The sequence below is a fragment of the Oncorhynchus mykiss genome, chromosome 16 (assembly GCF_013265735.2).
Source record: "Oncorhynchus mykiss isolate Arlee chromosome 16, USDA_OmykA_1.1, whole genome shotgun sequence".
Taxonomy (NCBI): domain Eukaryota; kingdom Metazoa; phylum Chordata; class Actinopteri; order Salmoniformes; family Salmonidae; genus Oncorhynchus; species Oncorhynchus mykiss.
Window position 1 is genome coordinate 76040631 of NC_048580.1, and position 21440 is coordinate 76062070.

Consider the following 21440-nt stretch of genomic DNA (forward strand, 5'->3'; position numbering starts at 1 on the left):
GGAAACACAGGGATAAATACACTGGTACAGAGAGACAGGAAACACAGGGATAAATACACTGGTACAGAGAGACAGGAAACACAGGGATAAATACACTGGCACAGAGAGACAGGAAACACAGGGATAAATACACTGGTACAGAGAGACAGGAAACACAGGGATAAATACACTGGCACAGAGAGACAGGAAACACAGGGATAAATACACTGGTACAGAGAGACAGGAAACACAGGGATAAATACACTGGTACAGAGAGACAGGAAACACAGGGATAAATACACTGGCACAGAGAGACAGGAAACACAGGGATAAATACACTGGTACAGAGAGACAGGAAACACAGGGATAAATACACTGGCACAGAGAGACAGGAAACACAGGGATAAATACACTGGTACAGAGAGACAGGAAACACAGGGATAAATACACTGGTACAGAGAGACAGGAAACACAGGGATAAATACACTGGCACAGATAGACAGGAAACACAGGGATAAATACACTGGCACAGATAGACAGGAAACACAGGGATAAATACACTGGCACAGAGATACAGGAAACACAGGGATAAATACACTGGCACAGAGAGACAGGAAACACAGGGATAAATACACTGGTACAGAGAGACAGGAAACACAGGGATAAATACACTGGTACAGAGAGACAGGAAACACAGGGATAAATACACTGGCACAGAGAGACAGGAAACACAGGGATAAATACACTGGTACAGAGAGACAGGAAACACAGGGATAAATACACTGGCACAGAGAGACAGGAAACACAGGGATAAATACACTGACTGGTACAGAGAGACAAGAAACACAGAGATAAATACACTGGCACAGAGAGACAGGAACACAGGGATAAATACACTGGCACAGAGAGACAGGAAACACAGGGATAAATACACCGGGGACTAATGGGGAGAACAGGTGACACCTGGGGGTGGGTGGAGACAATCACAAAGTCAGTTGAAACAGATCAGGGCGTGACAGAATGACATATGCTGCATTTGCTCTAGGCCTATTGTTGTTGTTGTTGTTGTGACACTTTGATGTTTTGATAATATGCAGCTGTTTTAGTCTATCAAAAGTGTGCAGTCACACCTTTGGCAGTCACACCTTTGGCAGTCACACCTTTGGCATTCACACCTTTGGCAGTCACACCTTTGGCAGTCACACCTTTGGCAGTCACACCTTTGGCAGTCACACCTTTGGCAGTCACACCTTTGGCAGTCACACCTTTGGCAGTCACACCTTTGGCAGTCACACCTTTGGCAGTCACACCTTGGGAAGATCTAGCTTGGACTGTAGCCTACAAAAAGCCTATTCCTGCTCTTTCCACGCGATCCATCAAACACATTTGGTGTGTCATCGTAGTGATGTCTGCCTTGTGGTGTCATTCAGAAAACAGAAAGTGTCAAAGATCACTGAAAGACATAGCAAACAACCTTTCTGAATTTTAAAGTAATCCTAGAAGTAATAATCTAGTTTTTCCAAAATATCTGTTATCTGATTACAATATATTACATTTAATCCATTACTCCCCAACCCTGTGTAAGTGAGTAAGTGAGTGAGTAAGTGAGTGGACATGTGAGTGAGTGGACGAGTGAGTGAGTGGGCGAGTGAGTGAGTGGGCGAGTGAGTGAGTGAGTGAGTGAGTGAGTGAGTGGGCGAGTGAGTGAGTGAGTGGGCGAGTGAGTGAGTGGGCGAGTGAGTGAGTGAGTGAGTGAGTGGGCGAGTGAGTGAGTGAGTGAGTGAGTGAGTGGGCGAGTGATTGAGTGGGCGAGTGAGTGAGTGAGTGAGTGAGTGGGCGAGTGAGTGAGTGAGTGGGCGAGTGAGTGAGTGGGCGAGTGATTGAGTGAGTGGGCGAGTGATTGAGTGGGCGAGTGAGTGAGTGAGTGAGTGAGTGAGTGGGCGAGTGAGTGAGTGGGCGAGTGAGTGAGTGGGCGAGTGAGTGATTGAGTGGGCGAGTGAGTGAGTGGGCGAGTGAGTGAGTGAGTGAGTGAGTGAGTGGGCGAGTGAGTGAGTGAGTGGACATGTGAGTGAGTGGACGAGTGAGTGAGTGGGCGAGTGAGTGAGTGAGTGAGTGAGTGAGTGAGTGAGTGAGTGGGCGAGTGAGTGAGTGAGTGGGCGAGTGAGTGAGTGGGCGAGTGAGTGAGTGAGTGAGTGAGTGGGCGAGTGAGTGAGTGAGTGAGTGAGTGAGTGAGTGAGTGAGTGAGTGGGCGAGTGATTGAGTGGGCGAGTGAGTGAGTGAGTGAGTGAGTGAGTGGGCGAGTGAGTGAGTGAGTGGGCGAGTGAGTGAGTGGGCGAGTGAGTGAGTGAGTGAGTGAGTGAGTGAGTGGGCGAGTGAGTGAGTGAGTGAGTGGGCGAGTGAGTGAGTGGGCGAGTGAGTGAGTGAGTGAGTGAGTGAGTGGGCGAGTGAGTGAGTGGGCGAGTGAGTGAGTGAGTGAGTGAGTGGACGAGTGAGTGAGTGGACGAGTGAGTGAGTGGACGAGTGAGTGAGTGGGCGAGTGAGTGAGTGAGTGAGTGAGTGAGTGAGTGAGTGAGTGAGTGAGTGGGCGAGTGAGTGAGTGGGCGAGTGAGTGAGTGAGCGAGTGAGTGAGTGAGTGAACGAGTGAGTGAGTGGACGAGTGAGTGAGTGGGCGAGTGAGTGAGTGAGTGAGTGAGTGAGTGGACGAGTGAGTGAGTGGACGAGTGAGTGAGTGGGCGAGTGAGTGAGTGAGTGAGTGGGCGAGTGAGTGAGTGAGTGAGTGAGTGGGCGAGGGAGTGAGTGGGCGAGTGAGTGAGTGAGTGAGTGAGTGAGTGAGTGAGTGAGTGAGTGAGTGAGCGAGTGACTGAGTGAGTGAGTGGGCGAGTGAGTGAGTGGATGAGTGAGTGAGTGGGCGAGTGAGTGAGTGGATGAGTGAGTGAGTGGGCGAGTGAGTGAGTGGGCGAGTGAGTGAGTGAGTGAGTGAGTGAGTGAGTGAGTGAGCGAGCGAGTGAGTGAGTGTCTGTGTGTCTATGTGAAAGTGCTGTGATGTAGTTTCACCACCTTGCAGTTTCACTGTTAGGAATGAAGAGGACAGAAGGAGGAAATCCCTGGAGACGCATCTGGAGACCATATCAAACTGTGAACCTAGGTGAGACCCCTACACCCTAACCCCTACACCCTAACCCCTACACCCTAACCCCTACACCCTAACCCCTACACCCTAACCTCTACACCCTGACTCCTACACACTAACCCCTACACCCTAACCCCTACACCCTAACCCCTACACCCTGACCCCTACACCCTGACCCCTACACCCTGACCCCTACACCCTAACTTCTACAACATAACCTCTACACCCTAACCCCTACACCCTAACCCCTAACTTCTACAACATAACCTCTACACCCTAACCCCTACACCCTAACCCCTAACTTCTACAACATAACCTCTACACCCTAACCCCTACACACTAACCCCTAACTTCTACACCCTAACCTCTACACCCTAACCCCTACACCCTAACCCCTAACTTCTACAACATAACCCCTACACCCTAACCTCTACATGCTAAACCCTAACCTCTACACCCCTACACCCTAACCTCTACACCCTAAAGGGTCATATCTCTCTCTCTCTCTCTCTCTCTCTCTCTCTCTCTCTCTCTCTCTCTCTCTCTCTCTCTCTCTCTCTCTCTCTCTCTCAGCACCAAACCAACATTATAGGAGAATAGTGTCTGGTCCCAGTCGTTTAACCTCTCTCTCTATGTCCCTCCATCTCTCAGCACCAAACCAACATTAGAGGAGATTAGCGTTTGGTCCCAGTCGTTCGACAAGCTGATGAAGAATCCTGCAGGTCGGAACGTGTTCAGAGAGTTCTTAAGGACTGAGTACAGCGAGGAGAACATGTTGTTCTGGCTGGCCTGTGAAGACCTCAAACAGGAGATGAACAAGAACACAGTGGAGGAGAAGGCACGCATGATCTATGAGGACTACATCTCTGTCCTGTCTCCCAAAGAGGTATGAGTACTTCATGTTTCTCTCCCCCTTCCTCACCCCATCTTCTCTGTCCTCCCTCTCTCCTTTTCTCTCGATACTCCTCTGCCTATTGCCTGTCCTCTTGTCTTTGTCCTCCCCTCAACCTGAAAAAGTTGAGACTGCAGCTCCTCTCTCTCTCTCTCTCTCTCTCTTACGGGAGTTGTAGCGATGAGACAAGACTGTAACTACGAATTGGATACCAAATTGGGGAGAAAAAAATATATAAATTAATATTCCTTTTTTAGCCAGGTCCTAATTGGTATGTCAAATTTTATGTTCCCTTTGATGGCATAGAATGCCCTTCTTGCCTTGTCTCTCAGATCGTTCACAGCTTTGTGGAAGTTACCTTTGGCGCTGATGTTTAGGCCGAGGTATGTATAGTTTTTTTGTGTGCGGTGTCTAGATAGAATTTATATTTGTGGTCCTGGCAACTGGACCTTATTTGGAACACCATTATTTTGGTCTTACTGAGATGTACTGTCAGGGCCCAGGTCTGTCAGGGCCCAGGTCTGTCAGGGCCCAGGTCTGTCAGGGCCCAGGTCTGTCAGGGCCCAGGTCTGTCAGGGCCCAGGTCTGACAAAACCTGTGCAGAAGATCTAGGTGCTGCTGTAGGCCCTCCTTGGTTGGTGGCAGAAGCACCAGACATTTAACTTTAGATTCGAGTAGGGTGAGGCCAGGTGCTGCAGACTGTTCTTGTGCCCTTGCCAATTTGTTGATATACAGATGAATTTGGAAGTTTACAATCACTTAGTTTGGAGTCATTAAAACTAATTTTTCAACCACCCCACAAATTTCTTGTTAACTAACTATAGATTATGCAAGTCTGTTAGGACATCTACTTTGTGCATGACACAAGTCCTTTTTCCAACAATTGTTTACAGACAGATTATTTCACTTATAATTCACTGTATTACAATTCCAGTGGGTCAGAAGTTTACATACACTAAGTTGACTGTGCCTTTAAACAGCTTGGAAAATTCCAGAAAATGATGTCATGGCTTTAGAAGCTTCTGATAGGCTAATTGACATCATTTGAGTCAATTGGAGGTGTGGATGTATTTCAAGGCCTACCTTCAAACTCAGTGCCTCTTTGATTGACATCATAGGAAAATCAAAATAAATCAGCCAAGACCTCAGGAAAAAAAACTGTAGACCTCCACAGTTCATGTTCATCCTTGGGAGCAATTTCCAAAAGCCTGAATGTACCATGTTCATCTGGACAAACAATAGTACGCAAGTATAAACACCATGGGACCACGCAGTCATCATACCGCTCAGGAAGGAGACACGTTCTGTCTCCTAGAGATGAACGTACTTTGGTGCGAAAAGTGCAAATCAATCCCAGAACAACAGTAAAGGACCTTATGAAGATGCTGTAGGAAACAGGTACAAAAGTATCTATATCCACAGTAAAATGAGTCCTATATCGACATAACCTGAAAGGCTGCTCAGCAAGGAAGAAACCACAGCTCAAAACCGCCATAAAAAAACCACACTAAGGTTTGCAACTGCACATGAGGACAAAGACTGTACTTTTTGGAGAAATGTCCTCTGGTCTGATGAAACAATAATAGTACTGTTTGGCCATAATGACCATCGTTATGTTTGGAGGAAAAAGGGGAGGCTTGCAAGCAGAAGAACACCATCCCAACCGTGAAGCACGGGGGTGTCAACATCATGTTGTGGGGGTGGCAGCATCATGTTGTGGTTGTGCTTTGCTGCAGGATGAACTGGTGCACTTCACAAAATATATGGCATCATGAAGGAGGACAATTATGCGGATATATTGAAGCAACATCTCAAGACATCAGTCAGGAAGTTGAAGCTTGGTCATAAATGGGTCTTCCAAATGAACAATGACCCCCAAGCATACTTCCAAAGTTGTGGCAAAATGGCTTAAGGACAACAATGTCAAGGTATTGGAGTGGCCATCACAAAGCCCTGACCTCAATCCTATAGAAAATTTGTGGGCAGAACTGAAAAAGTGTGTGCGAGCAAGGAGGCCTACAAACCAGACTCAGTTACACCAGCTCTGTCAGGAGGAATGGGCCAAAATTCACCCAACTTATTGTGGGAAGCTTGTGGAAGGCTACCTGAAATGTTTGACCCAAGTTAAGCAATTTAAAGGCAATGCTACCAAATACTAATTGAGTGTATGTAAACTCCTTACCCACTGGGAATGTGATGAAAGAAATCACATCTGAAATAAATCATTCTCTCTACTATTATTCTGACATTTCAGTCTTAAAATAAAGTGGTGATCTAACTGACCTTAAGACAGGTAATTTTTACAAGGATTAAATGTCAGGAATTGTGAAAAACTGAGTTGAAATGTATTTGGCTATGGTGTATGTAAACTTCTGACTTCAACTGTATATGTTGATTCCCTGTCTCACCCCACAGCCCTGTGGAAAGAAATGTGTTTTTTGACAATTTATACCTCACACTTTTTGTTTGTGTACATGGATTTTATAGTGTTGTATGTTTTTCCCCTTACACCACTTTCCATCAATTTATATTGCAGACCCTCATATGCCAAATTCAGTCAAAAGCTTTTTTGAAATCAGCAAAGCAGGACCACATGCACCACACCTAATGTTGCTCTACCATTCGTCTGCCGACCATTTGGCGCCCTGTGTTTTAGAGACCACCCACTGGTGGACATCTGACTGACAACATTTTTACAGATTCTCCACTCAGTTTTCAAATTATGGCCAGTATTCTTCAGAAGTGCTAAGCACTTAGTGTGTCCCTTCTACCCTCCTCTACTATCTTCTACTATCCTCTAACCTCCTCTACTATCCTCTACTATCCTCTACCCTCCTCTACTATCCTCTACTATCCTTTACCCTCCTCTACTATCCTCTACCCTCCTCTACTATCCTCATCTATCCTCTGCCCTCCTCTACTATCCTCTGCCCTCCTCTACTATCCTCTGCCCTCCTCTACTATCCTCTGCCCTCCTCTACTATCCTCTGCCCTCCTCTACTATCCTCTGCCCTCCTCTACTATCCTCTACCCTCCTCTAATATCCTCTACTATCTTCTACCCTCCTCTACTATACTCTACTATCCTCTACCCTCCTCTAATATCCTCTACTATCCTCTATCCTCCTCTAATATCCTCTACTATCCTCTACTATCCTCTACCCTCCTCTAATATCCTCTACTATACTCTACTATCCTATGCCCTCCTCTACTATCCTCTGCCCTCCTTTACTATCCTCTACTATCCTCTACCCTCCTCTAATATCCTCTACTATCCTCTACCCTCCTCTAATATCCTCTACTATCCTATACCCTCCTCTAATATCCTCTACTATACTCGGCCCTCCTCTACTATCCTCTAATATCCTCTACTATCCTCCACCCTCCTCTAATATCCTGTACTATCCTCTACCCTCCTCTAATATCCTCTACTATACTCTACTATCCTCTACCCTCCTCTAATATCCTCTAATATCCTCTAATATCCTCATGAATCCCCACCCTCCTCTTCTACCATCTGCCCTCCTCTAATATCGTCTACCCTCCTCTACTATCCTCTACTATCCTCTGATCTACTGTACTATCCTCTACCCTCCTCTACTATCCTCTACTATCCTCTACTATCATCTACCCTCCTCTACTATCCTCTACTATCCTCTACTATCCTCTGCCCTCCTCTACTATCCTCTACCCTCCTAAACTATCCTCTACCCTCCTCTACTATCCTCTACCCTCCTCTACTATCCTCTACCCTCCTCTACATCCTCTATTATCCTCTACTATCCTCTGCCCTCCTCAACTATCCTCTACCCTCCTCTACTATCCTCTACCCTCCTCTACTATCCTCTACCCTCCTCTACTATCCTCTACCCTCCTCTACTATCCTCTACCCTCCTCTACTATCCTCTACCCTCCTCTACATCCTCTACTATCCTCTACTATCCTCTGCCCTCCTCTACTGTCCTCTACCCTCCTCTACTATCCTCTACCCTCCTCTACTATCCTCTACCCTCCTCTACTATCCTCTACCCTCCTCTACTATCCTCTACTATCCTCTACCCTCCTCTACCCTCCTCTACTATCCTCTACCCTCCTCTACTATCCTCTACCCTCCTCTACTATCCTCTACCCTCCTCTACTATCCTCTACTATCCTCTACTGTCCTCTACTGTCCTCTACTGTCCTCTACTATCCTCTGCCCTCCTCTACTATCCCCTACTATCCTCTGCCCTCCTCTAATATCGTCTACCCTTCTCTGCTATCCTCTACCCTACTCTACTATCCTCTGCTCTCCTGTACTATCCTCTACCCTCCTCTACTATCCTCTACTATCCTCTACCCTCCTCTACCATCCTCTACTGTCCTCTACTGTCCTCTACTATCCTCTGCCCTCCTCTACTATCCCCTACTATCCTCTACCCTCCTCTACTATCCTCTACTATAATCTACTATCCTCTACCCTCCTCTACTATCCTCTACTATCCTCTACTATCCTCTACCCTCCTCTACTATCCTCTACTATCCTCTACCCTCCTCTACCCTCCTCTACTGTCCTCTACCCGCCTCTACTATCCTCTACCCTCCTCTACTATCCTCTACTATCCTCTACCCTCCTCTACTATCCTCTACTATCCTCTGCCCTCCTCTACTATCCTCTACCCTCCTCTACTATCCTCAACTATCTTCTACCCTCCTCTACTATCCTCTACTATCCTCTGCCCTCCTCTACTATCCTCTACCCTCCTCTACTATCCTATACCCTCCTCTACTATCCTCTACCCTCCTCTACTATCCTCTACCCTCCTCTACATCCTCTACTATCCTCTACCCTCCTCTACTATCCTCTACTATCCTCTGCCCTCCTCTACTATCCTCTACCCTCCTCTACTATCCTCTACCCTCCTCTACTGTCCTCTACCCTCCTCTACTATCCTCTACCCTCCTCTACTATCCTCTACCCTCCTCTACTATTCTCTACTATCCTCTACTATCCTCTGCCCTCCTCTACTATCCTCTGCCCTCCTCTACTATCCTCTGCTATCCTCTACTATCCTCTACCCTCCTCTACTATCCTCTACTATCCTCTGCCCTCCTCTACTATCCTCTACCCTCCTCTACTATCCTCTACCCTCCTCTACTATCCTCTACCCTCCTCTACTACCCTCTACCCTCCTCTACCCTCCTCTACTATCCTCTACTATCCTCTACCCTCCTCTACTATCCTCTACTATACTCTACTATCCTCTGCCCTCCTCTACTATCCTCTACCCTCCTCTACTATCCTCTACTATCCTCTACTCTCCTCTACTATCCTCTACTATCCTCTGCCCTCCTCTACTATCCTCTACCCTCCTCTACTATGCTCTACCCTCCTCTACCGTCCTCTACTGTCCTCTACCCTCCTCTACTATCCTCTACCCTCCTCTACTATCCTCTACTATCCTCTACTATCCTCTACCCTCCTCTACTATCCTCTACCCTCCTCTACTATCCTCTACCCTCCTCTACTGTCCTCTACCCTCCTCTACTGTCCTCTACCCTCCTCTACTATCCTCTACCCTCCTCTACTATCCTCTACCCTCCTCTACTATCCTCTACCCTCCTCTACTATCCTCTACCGTCCTCTACCCTCCTCTACTATCCTCTACCCTCCTCTACTATCCTCTACCCTCCTCTACCCTCCTCTACCATCCTCTACTATCCTCTACTATCCTCTGCCCTCCTCTACTATCCTCTACCCTCCTCTACTATCCTCTACTATCCTCTGCCCTCCTCTACTATCCTCTACCCTCCTCTACTATCTTTTTAATAATTTAGTGGCTTTTAATTGGCGTGTGTGTATTTTCTTTAGTCAAATAGTTAAATAAGGGTAAACTTAAATAATACAAATCATGTATCTTATTTATCCAACACAACTAATCACATGTGATTGCTCTTCAAATTGTTGTTGCTGGAGTAAAACAGGTACTTTTAAAAAGACTTATCGTTGCTCAACAATTCTAAATGCAAATCGCGTGTTAAAAACTGTTTTGTATCAGAAAGTGCTTTGAGTGTTTTTTTTTCTCAACTGGTAATAGATGGAGCACTTCCTCGTTCACCATTCAAGTCCAGGCAAACGGCTATTGCCTCGTCACCCACCACTTTACAATGTGAGCTGGAGGCAGTACACATTTAGAAAACAGACTTAATTGTTTGAAACCGGTATGTTTTATTTCATATTATGAGACATGTCTTACCTTGCTTCAAAGTAGCCTATTGGCAAAATACAACCATGGAAACATGGAGGCAATTATTTTTTATATAAAGACTTCATAGGCGGGGAAACCTTACAATTTAAGAAATGAGCGCATGGAACTCATAGCCTGTAGGCCAATGCAGCAGCAAGCCTATAACTTCCATTACACTGGTACAGCGAGACCGGAAACACATGGATAAATACACAGGGGGTGGAGACAATAACGAGGACAGGTGAAACAGATCAGGGGGTGACAGCAGCAAGCCTTTAACTTCCATTACTCTTTCACACCGAAGACTGGTGATTGTCGAAGGGGAGATTGTTGGAAATATTTTTCAAATAGCATACTGTCAGGAAATATATTTTTTAATATATTATCATTTGTAATGCATCTTAAAAAATGTTAACTTTTCTACATTTCTGGGCAGCATGCTCAGGCGTGCGTGCTCCCTCAACATTATCTGGGCAGAGAGACCAGACACATGCTCCATCAACATTATCAGGACAGAGAGACCAGACACATGCCCCATCAACATTATCAGGACAGAGAGACCAGACACATGCTCCCTCAACATTATCAGGACAGAGACCAGACACATGCTCCCTCAACATTATCAGGACAGAGAGACCAGACACATGCTACCTCAACATTATCAGGACAGAGAGACCAGACACATGCTCCCTCAACATTATCAGGACAGAGAGACCAGACACATGCTCCATCAACATTATCAGGACAGAGAGACCAGACACATGCACCCTCAACATTATCAGGACAGAGACCAGGCACATGCTCCCTCAACATTATCAAGACAGAGAGAACAGACACATGCTCCCTCAACATTATCAGGACAGAGAGAACAGACACATGCTCCCTCAACATTATCAGGACAGAGAGACCAGACACATGCTCCCTCAACATTATCAGGACAGAGAGAACAGACACATGCTCCATCAACATTATCAGGACAGAGACCAGACAGATGCTCCTTCAACATTATCAGGACAGAGAGACCAGACACATGCCCCATCAACATTATCAGGACAGAGAGAACAGACACATGTCCATTGCTCAATTTGACAAATCTCATAAATTATGGTTTTGAAATTAACCAAAACTTGTTTCTCACAAGTGCATCTGGTTGTGAACAACATTTCCACTCAGAGAAAGAGAACGGTAATCAATGACTGTGATTAATACATGCATGAAATGAATGTAACCAAATGATCGGGATTAACGGTATATTTAATACTGGTGACATATGTAATGGAGAATTGATACAAATCAAAAGGGCAAACAACTCACATGATGAAACAATGCGCAATAACTGGCAGGAGACAGCTGAGCCAGTCTGGAGAGAGACTGGTCTATATCTTCACCACACACCCCTGCCCTGCTGAGGCATTCTGGAGAGAGACTGGTCTATATCTTTACCACACACCCCTGCCCTGCTGAGGCATTCTGGAGAGAGAGACTGGTCTATATCTTCACCACACACCCCTGCCCTGCTGAGCCATTCTGGAGAGAGACTGGTCTATATCTTTACCACACACCCATGCCCTGCTGAGCCATTCTGGAGAGAGAGACTGGTCTATATCTTCACCACACACCCCTGCCCTGCTGAGGCATTCTGGAGAGAGAGACTGGTCTATATCTTCACCACACACCCTTGCCCTGCTGAGGCATTCTGGAGAGAGAGACTGGTCTATATCTTCACCACACACCCATGCCCTGCTGAGCCATTCTGGAGAGAGAGACTGGTCTATATCTTCACCACACAACCTTACCCTGCTGAGCCATTCTGGAGAGAGAGACTGGTCTATATCTTCACCACACAACCTTACCCTGCTGAGCCATTCTGGAGAGAGAGAGTGGTCTATATCTTCACCACACAACCTTGCCCTGCTGAGCCATTCTGGAGAGAGAGACTGGTCTATATCTTCACCACACACCCTTGCCCTGCTGAGGCATTCTGAAGAGAGAGACTGGTCTATATCTTCACCACACACCCATGCCCTGCTGAGCCATTCTGGAGAGAGAGACTGGTCTATATCTTCACCACACAACCTTGCCCTGCTGAGGCATTCTGGAGAGAGAGACTGGTCTGTATCTTCACCACACAACCTTGCCCTGCTGAGCCATTCTGGAGAGAGACTGGTCTATATCTTTACCACACACCCCTGCCCTGCTGAGCCATTCTGGAGAGAGAGACTGGTCTATATCTTCACCACACACCCCTGCCCTGCTGAGGCATTCTGGAGAGAGAGACTGGTCTATATCTTCACCACACACCCCTACCCTGCTGAGCCATTCTGGAGAGAGAGACTGGTCTATATCTTCACCACACACCCCTGCCCTGCTGAGGCATTCTGGAGAGAGAGACTGGTCTATATCTTCACCACACACCCTTGCCCTGCTGAGGCATTCTGGAGAGAGAGACTGGTCTATATCTTCACCACACACCCATGCCCTGCTGAGCCATTCTGGAGAGAGAGACTGGTCTATATCTTCACCACACAACCTTACCCTGCTGAGCCATTCTGGAGAGAGAGACTGGTCTATATCTTCACCACACAACCTTGCCCTGCTGAGCCATTCTGGAGAGAGAGACTGGTCTATATCTTCACCACACACCCTTGCCCTGCTGAGCCATTCTGGAGAGAGAGACTGGTCTATATCTTCACCACACACCCATGCCCTGCTGAGCCATTCTGGAGAGAGAGACTGGTCTATATCTTCACCACACAATCTTGCCCTGCTGAGCCATTCTGGAGAGAGAGACTGGTCTATATCTTCACCACACAACCTTGCCCTGCTGAGGCATTCTGGAGAGAGAGACTGGTCTATATCTTCACCACACACCCTTGCCCTGCTGAGCCAGTCTGGAGAGAGACTGGTCTATATCATCACCACACACCCCTGCCCTGCTGAGCCAGTCTGGAGAGAGACTGGTCTATATCATCACCACACACCCTTGCCCTGCTGAGCCAGTCTGGAGAAATACTGGTCTATATCTTCACCACACACCCCTGCCCTGCTGAGGCATTCTGGAGAGAGAGACTGGTCTATATCTTCACCACACACCCCTGCCCTGCTGAGCCATTCTGGAGAGAGACTGGTCTATATCATCACCACACACCCTTGCCCTGCTGAGCCAGTCTGGAGAAATACTGGTCTATATCTTCACCACACACCCTTGTCCTGCTGAGGCATTCTGGAGAGAGACTGGTCTATATCTTCACCACACACCCCTGCCCTGCTGAGGCATTCTGGAGAGAGAGACTGGTCTATATCTTCACACACATTTGAGATGTTTTTCCCTGACGGCCGCAGCTCAGTAATCAGCTAGGCCTGTTGCCATGCTTCCCAACTGGTCAAAGGCCTACCAGCTTGTGATTTAAAAAGACAAGCTAATGATCCTCGATTCCTTTGTGGCTAAGTCATGCTTTCTAAGTCATGCTTTCTAAGTCATGCTTTCTAAGTCATGCTTTCTAAGTCATGCTTTCTTGCGAAGTATTTAGAATGATTTTATTTATGAATATAGAGGAGTAATTATATAGTTTTGGGCATTTTATTTCCATTTACCTCCCTATTGGACCCACCACTATGTCATCTCTCTCCTGTTCTATTAGATCCACCACTATGTCATCTCTCTCCTATTCTATTGGACCAACCACTATGTCATCTCTCTCCTGTTATATAGGACCCACCACTATGTCATCTCTCTCCTGTTCTATTGGACCCACCACTATGTCATCTCTCTCCTGTTCCATTGGACCCACCACTATGTCATCTCTCTCCTGTTCTATTGGACCCACCACTATGTCATCTCTCTCCTGTTCTATTGGACCAACCACTATGTCATCTCTCTCCTGTTATATAGGACCCACCACTATGTCATCTCTCTCCTGTTCTATTGGACCCACCACTATGTCATCTCTCTCCTGTTCCATTGGACCCACCACTATGTCATCTCTCTCCTGTTCTATTGGACCCACCACTATGTCATCTCTCTCCTGTTCTATTGGATCCACCACTATGTCATCTCTCTCCTGTTCTATTAGATCCACCACTATGTCATCTCTCTCCTGTTCTATTGGATCCACCACTATGTCATCTCTCTCCTGCTCTATTAGATCCACCACTATGTCATCTCTCTCCTGTTCTATTAGACTCACCACTATGTCATCTCTCTCCTGTTCTATTGGACCCACCACTATGTCATCTCTCTCCTGTTCTATTAGATCCACCACTATGTCATCTCTCTCCTGTTCTATTAGATCCACCACTATGTCATCTCTCTCCTGTTCTATTGGATCCACCACTATGTCATCTCTCTCCTGTTCTATTAGATCCACCACTATGTCATCTCTCTCCTGTTCTATTAGACCCACCACTATGTCATCTCTCTCCTGTTCTATTGGATCCACCACTATGTCATCTCTCTCCTGTTCTATTAGATCCACCACTATGTCATCTCTCTCCTGTTCTATTAGACTCACCACTATGTCATCTCTCTCCTGTTCTATTGGACCAACCACTATGTCATCTCTCTCCTGTTCTATTGGATCCACCACTATGTCATCTCTCTCCTGTTCTATTAGATCCACCACTATGTCATCTCTCTCCTGTTCTATTGGATCCACCACTATGTCATCTCTCTCCTGTTCTATTAGATCCACCACTATGTTATCTCTCTCCTGTTCTATTAGACTCACCACTATGTCATCTCTCTCCTGTTCTATTGGACCCACCACTATGTCATCTCTCTCCTGTTCTATTAGATCCACCACTATGTCATCTCTCTCCTGTTCTATTAGACTCACCACTATGTCATCTCTCTCCTGTTCTATTGGACCCACCACTATGTAATTTCTCTCCTGTTCAATTGGTTTTCATTTCAACTTTCTTTCGTTGTCCAGAAGCCAAAGGCACAATCCTGGTCATATTAGCAAGCCATCAGAGTTGTTGCATCTTTAGATTCCCCCTTTAAGTTTCTAATAGAGATTTTGATCACATATGGAACCGCCATCAGGTGTGCTGTTTAGAATGGTGTTTCCCCAGGTGTGTTGTTTAGAATGGTGTTTCCCCAGGTGTGTTGTTTAGAATGGTGTTTCCCCAGGTGTGTTGTTTAGAATGGTGTTTCCCCAGGTGTGCTGTTTAGAATGGTGTTTCCCCAGGTGTGCTGTTTAGAATGGTGTTTCCCCAGGTGTGCTGTTTAGAATGGTGTTTCCCCAGGTGTGCTGTTTAGAATGGTGTTGTCTCAGGTGTGTTGTTTAGAATGGTGTTTCCCCAGGTGTGCTGTTTAGAATGGTGTTTCCCCAGGTGTGCTGTTTAGAATGGTGTTTCCCCAGGTGTGCTGTTTAGAATGGTGTTGTCTCAGGTGTGTTGTTTAGAATGGTGTTTCCCCAGGTGTGCTGTTTAGAATGGTGTTTCCCCAGGTGTGCTGTTTAGAATGGTGTTTCCCCAGGTGTGCTGTTTAGAATGGTGTTTCCCCAGGTGTGCTGTTTAGAATGGTGTTTCCGCAGGTGTGCTGTTTAGAATGGTGTTTCCCCAGGTGTGCTGTTTAGAATGGTGTTGTCTCAGGTGTGTTGTTTAGAATGGTGTTTCCCCAGGTGTGCTGTTTAGAATGGTGTTGTCTCAGGTGTGTTGTTTAGAATGGTGTTTCCCCAGGTGTGCTGTTTAGAATAGTGTTTCCCCAGGTGTGCTGTTTAGAATGGTGTTTCCCCAGGTGTGTTGTTTAGAATGGTGTTTCCCCAGGTGTGCTGTTTAGAATGGTGTTTCCCCAGGTGTGCTGTTTAGAATAGTGTTTCCCCAGGTGTGCTGTTTAGAATGGTGTTTCCCCAGGTGTGTTGTTTAGAATGGTGTTGTCTCAGGTGTGTTGTTTAGAATGGTGTTTCCCCAGGTGTGTTGTTTAGAATGGTGTTTCCCCAGGTGTGCTGTTTAGAATGGTGTTTCCCCAGGTGTGTTGTTTAGAATGGTGTTTCCCCAGGTGTGCTGTTTAGAATGGTGTTTCCCCAGGTGTGCTGTTTAGAATGATGTTTCCCCAGGTGTGCTGTTTAGACTGGTGTTTCCCCATGTGTGCTGTTTAGAATGGTGTTTCCCCAGGTGTGCTGTTTAGAATGGTGTTTCCCCAGGTGTGTTGTTTGGAATGGTGTTTCCCCAGGTGTGTTGTTTAGAATGGTGTTTCCCCAGGTGTGTTGTTTAGAATGGTGTTGTCTCAGGTGTGTTGTTTAGAATGGTGTTGTCTCAGGTGTGCTGTTTAGAATGGTGTTGTCTCAGGTGTGTTGTTTAGAATAGTGTTTCCATAGGTGTGTTGTTTAGAATGGTGTCTCCCCAGGTGTGTTGTTTAGAATGGTGTTTCCCCAGGTGTGTTGTTTAGAATGGTGTTGTCTCAGGTGTGTTGTTTAGAATGGTGTTGTCTCAGGTGTGCTGTTTAGAATGGTGTTTCCCCAGGTGTGCTGTTTAGAATGGTGTTGTCTCAGGTGTGTTGTTTAGAATGGTGTTTCCGCAGGTGTGCTGTTTAGAATGGTGTTTCCCCAGGTGTGTTGTTTAGAATGGTGTTTCCCCAGGTGTGCTGTTTAGAATGGTGTTTCCCCAGGTGTGCTGTTTAGAATGGTGTTTCCGCAGGTGTGTTGTTTAGAATGGTGTTTCCCCAGGTGTGCTGTTTAGAATGGTGTTTCCCCATGTGTGTTGTTTAGAATGGTGTTTCCCCATGTGTGTTGTTTAGAATGGTGTTTCCCCAGGTGTGTTGTTTAGAATGGTGTTTCCCCAGGTGTGCTGTTTAGACTGGTGTTTCCCCATGTGTGCTGTTTAGAATGGTGTTTCCCCAGGTGTGCTGTTTAGAATGGTGTTTCCCCAGGTGTGCTGTTTAGAATGGTGTTTCCCCAGGTGTGCTGTTTAGAATGGTGTTGTCTCAGGTGTGCTGTTTAGAATGGTGTTTCCCCAGGTGTGTTGTTTAGAATGGTGTTTCCCCAGATGTGCTGTTTAGAATGGTGTTTCCCCAGATGTGCTGTTTAGAATGGTGTTTCCCCAGATGTGCTGTTTAGAATGGTGTTTCCCCAGGTGTGCTGTTTAGAATGGTGTTTCCCCAGGTGTGTTGTTTAGAATGGTGTTGTCTCAGGTGTGCTGTTTAGAATGGTGTTTCCCCAGGTGTGTTGTTTAGAATGGTGTTTCCTTTTCTGTTAAGATACATCACTATAATGTTCTGTTAAGATACATCACCATAATGTTCTTGTTCTGTTAAGATACATCCCTATAATGTTCTGTTAAGATACATCACTATAATGTTCTGTTAAGATACATCACTATAATGTTCTGTTAAGATACATCACTATAATGTTCTGTTAAGATACATCACTATAATGTTCTGTTAAGATACATCACCATAATGTACATGTTCTGTTAAGATACATCACCATAATGTTATGTTCTGTTAAGATACATCACTATAATGTTCTGTTAAGATACATCACCATAATGTTCTGTTAAGATACATCACTATAATGTTCTGTTAAGATACATCACCATAATGTTCTGTTAAGATACATCACTATAATGTTCTGTTAAGATACATCACTATAATGTTCTGTTAAGATACATCACTATAATGTTCTGTTAAGATACATCACTATAATGTGCTGTTAAGATACATCACCATAATGTTCTGTTAAGATACATCACTATAATGTTCTGTTAAGATACATCACTATAATGTTCTGTTAAGATACATCACTATAATGTTCTGTTAAGATACATCACCATAATGTTCTGTTAAGATCCATCACTATAATGTTCTAGTTCTGTTAAGATACATCACTATAATGTTCTGTTAAGATACATCACCATAATGTACATGTTCTGTTAAGATACATCACTATAATGTTCTGTGAAGATACATCACTATAATGTTCTGTTAAGATACATCACTATAATGTTCTGTTAAGATACATCACCATAATGTTCTGTTAAGATACATCACTATAATGTTCTGTTCTGTTAAGATACATCACTATAACGTTCTGTTAAGATACATCACTATAATGTTCTGTTAAGATACATCACTATAATGTTCTGTTCTGTTAAGATACATCACTATAATGTTCTGTTAAGATACATCACTATAATGTTCTGTTCTGTTAAGATACATCACTATAATGTTCTGTTAAGATACATCACTATAATGTTCTGTTCTGTTAAGATACATCACCATAATGTTCTGTTAAGATACATCACTATAATGTTCTGTTAAGATACATAACTATAATGTTCTGTTAAGATACATCACTATAATGTTCTGTTCTGTTAAGATACATCACCATAATGTTCTGTTAAGATACATCACTATAATGTTCTGTTCTGTTAAGATACATCACCATAATGTTCTGTTAAGATACATCACTATAATGTTCTGTTAAGATACATCACTATAATGTTCTGTTAAGATACATCACTATAATGTTCTGTTAAGATACATCACCATAATGTTCTGTTAAGATACATCACTATAATGTTCTGTTAAGATACATCACTATAATGTTCTGTTAAGATACATCACTATAATGTTCTGTTAAGATACATCACCATAATGTTCTGTTAAGATACATCACCATAATGTTCATGTTCTGTTAAGATACATCACTATAATGTTCTGTTAAGATACATCACTATAATGTTCTGTTAAGATACATCACTATAATGTTCTGTAAAGACACATCACTACAATGTTCTGTTAAGATACATCACCATAATGTTCTGTTCTGTTAAGATACATCACCATAATGTTCTGTTAAGATACATCACTATAATGTTCTGTTAAGATACATCACCATAATGTTCTGTTAAGATACATCACTATAATGTTCTGTTAAGATACATCACTATAATGTTCTGTAAAGACACATCACTACAATGTTCTGTTAAGATACATCACCATAATGTTCTGTTCTGTTAAGATACATCACCATAATGTTCTGTTAAGATACATCACTATAATGTTCTGTTAAGATACATCACTATAATGTTCATGTGATTTCGATCATTCTTCCCGTCCATGTTGTCGAGTGCCTCACACACTAAGCATCTCTGTTGACCCACTGACAGCAGAGTTAAGACCTTCTCGCTGGTCGTATTTGTCATTTATGTCTGTGGTGGAATGAATGCCTGGACTGTCGTGTGTCCAGTGTGTTTTGAGGTTTTCTTTTCATAGTTTTTGTGTATGTGCGAGTGAACCTGTGTGTTTTTATCAAAGTGAGAGACCACTCACCTAGTCTGTCTGCCTCCTCAGTGAGAGACCACTCATCTAGTCTGTCTGCCTCCTCAGTGAGAGACCACTCATCTAGTCTGTCTGCCTCCCCAGTGAGAGACCACTCATCTAGTCTGTCTGCCTCCTCAGTGAGAGACCACTCATCTAGTCTGTCTGCCTCCTCAGTGAGAGACCACTCATCTAGTCTGTCTGCCTCCTCAGTGAGAGACCACTGATCTAGTATGTCTGCCTCCTCAGTGAGAGATCACTCATCTAGTATGTCTGCCTCCTCAGTGAGAGATCACTCATCTAGTCTGTCTGCCTCCTCAGTGAGAGACCACTCATCTAGTCTGTCTGCCTCCTCAGTGAGAGCCACTCATCTAGTCTGTCTGCCTCCTCAGTGAGAGATCACTCATCTAGTCTGTCTGCCTCCTCAGTGAGAGACCACTCATCTAGTCTGTCTGCCTCCTCAGTGAGAGACCACTCATCTAGTCTGTCTGTCTCTTCCTGGGGAAGGTACTATTGTATTGGTTAGGCCCCTTCCCACCAGCAGCCCCTCTAGTCCTGCTGGACCACTCATCTAGTCTGCCTCGTCCTGGGGAAGGTACTATTGTATTGCTTATAGACGCTATGCTCCCTTTATCCCTCTAATATCTATTTACTGTACAACTATAGAAACTCACTGGGTTGGAAAACCATTACAAATTCACTGTGATGTGGTGATGCTCTTTCCTTTCTTCTCTGGTATTTAGAGTGTTTTTTGACATTTTGTTTATTGAGAGTCAATGGCTAATCTCTGTCCTTCATCCTCTCTGTCCTTCATCCTCTCTGTCCTTCATTCTGTCTGTCTGTCTGTCTGTCTGTCTGTCTGTCTGTCTGTCTGTCTGTCTGTCTGTCTGTCTGTCTGTCTGTCTGTCTGTCTGTCTGTCTGTCTCTCTCTCTGTCTCTCTCTCTCAGGTGAGTCTGGACTCCCGGGTGAGAGAGGTGATTAACAGGAAGATACAGGAGCCTACGCCCTACACCTTTGAGGACGCCCAGCTTCAGATCTATACCTTAATGCACAGAGACTCCTATCCTCGTTTCCTCAACTCGTCTCTCTACAGATCACTGGTTCACCCAGGCTCCCGCACCTCCTCAGAGTCCTAGCTTCACCCAGGCTCCTGCACCTCCTTAGAGTCCTAGCTTCACCCAGGCTCCTGCACCTCCTCAGAGTCCTAGGTTCACCCAGGCTCCCGCACCTCCTCAGAGTCCTAGGTTCACCCAGGCTCCCACACCTCCTCAGAGTCCTAGGTTCACCCAGCCTCCTGCACCTCCTCAGAGTCCTAGGTTCACCATGGCTCCCACACCTCCTCAGAGTCCTAGCTTCACCCAGGCTCACACACCTCCTCAGAGTCCTAGGTTCACCCAGGCTCCCACACCTCCTCAGAGTCCTAGGTTCACCCAGGCTCCCACACCTCCTCAGAGTCCTAGCTTCACCCAGGCTCCCACACGTCCTCAGAGTCCTAGGTTCACCCAGGCTCCCACACCTCCTCAGAGTCCTAGCTTCACCCAGGCTCCCACACCTCCTCAGAGTCCTAGGTTCACCCAGGCTCCCACACCTCATCAGAGTCCTAGGTTCACCCAGGCTCCCACACCTCAGAGTCCTAGGTTCACCATGGCTCCCACACCTCCTCAGAGTCCTAGGTTCACCCAGGCTCCCACACCTCAGAGTCCTAGGTTCACCATGGCTCCCACACCTCCTCAGAGTCCTAGCTTCACCCAGGCTCCCACAGCTCCTCAGAGTCCTAGGTTCACCCAGGCTCCCACACCTCCTCAGTCATAGGTTCACAACATTTCACTCACTCACTCACACTCCTTTCTCTCTCCCTGTCACATTCTTGATCTCTCTCTCTCTCTCTCTACTCTCTACCTCTGCTCTTCCTCGCTGTCTCTTTCTCTCCTCTCTCTCTGCCTCACTCCA

General features: G+C 45.5%; 1 protein-coding gene across 3 annotated transcripts in view; it reads left to right on the forward strand.

The window, feature by feature from the left end:
- Positions 1 to 20657, forward strand: part of LOC118939596 (regulator of G-protein signaling 20-like) — a 96999-nt gene extending 76342 nt beyond the window's left edge. For 2 of the 3 annotated variants that reach the window (XM_036947817.1, XM_036947818.1), the window contains exons 4-6: positions 3044 to 3124; positions 3761 to 3995; positions 20438 to 20657. In XM_036947817.1, coding sequence (XP_036803712.1) covers positions 3044 to 3124; positions 3761 to 3995; positions 20438 to 20626 — 505 coding nt within the window. In that variant the 3' untranslated portion in view covers positions 20627 to 20657. The remainder of the gene's footprint in view (positions 1 to 3043; positions 3125 to 3760; positions 3996 to 20437) is intronic. The other variant, XM_036947819.1, reaches the window with a different exon arrangement.
- Positions 20658 to 21440: the final 783 nt, after the last annotated feature.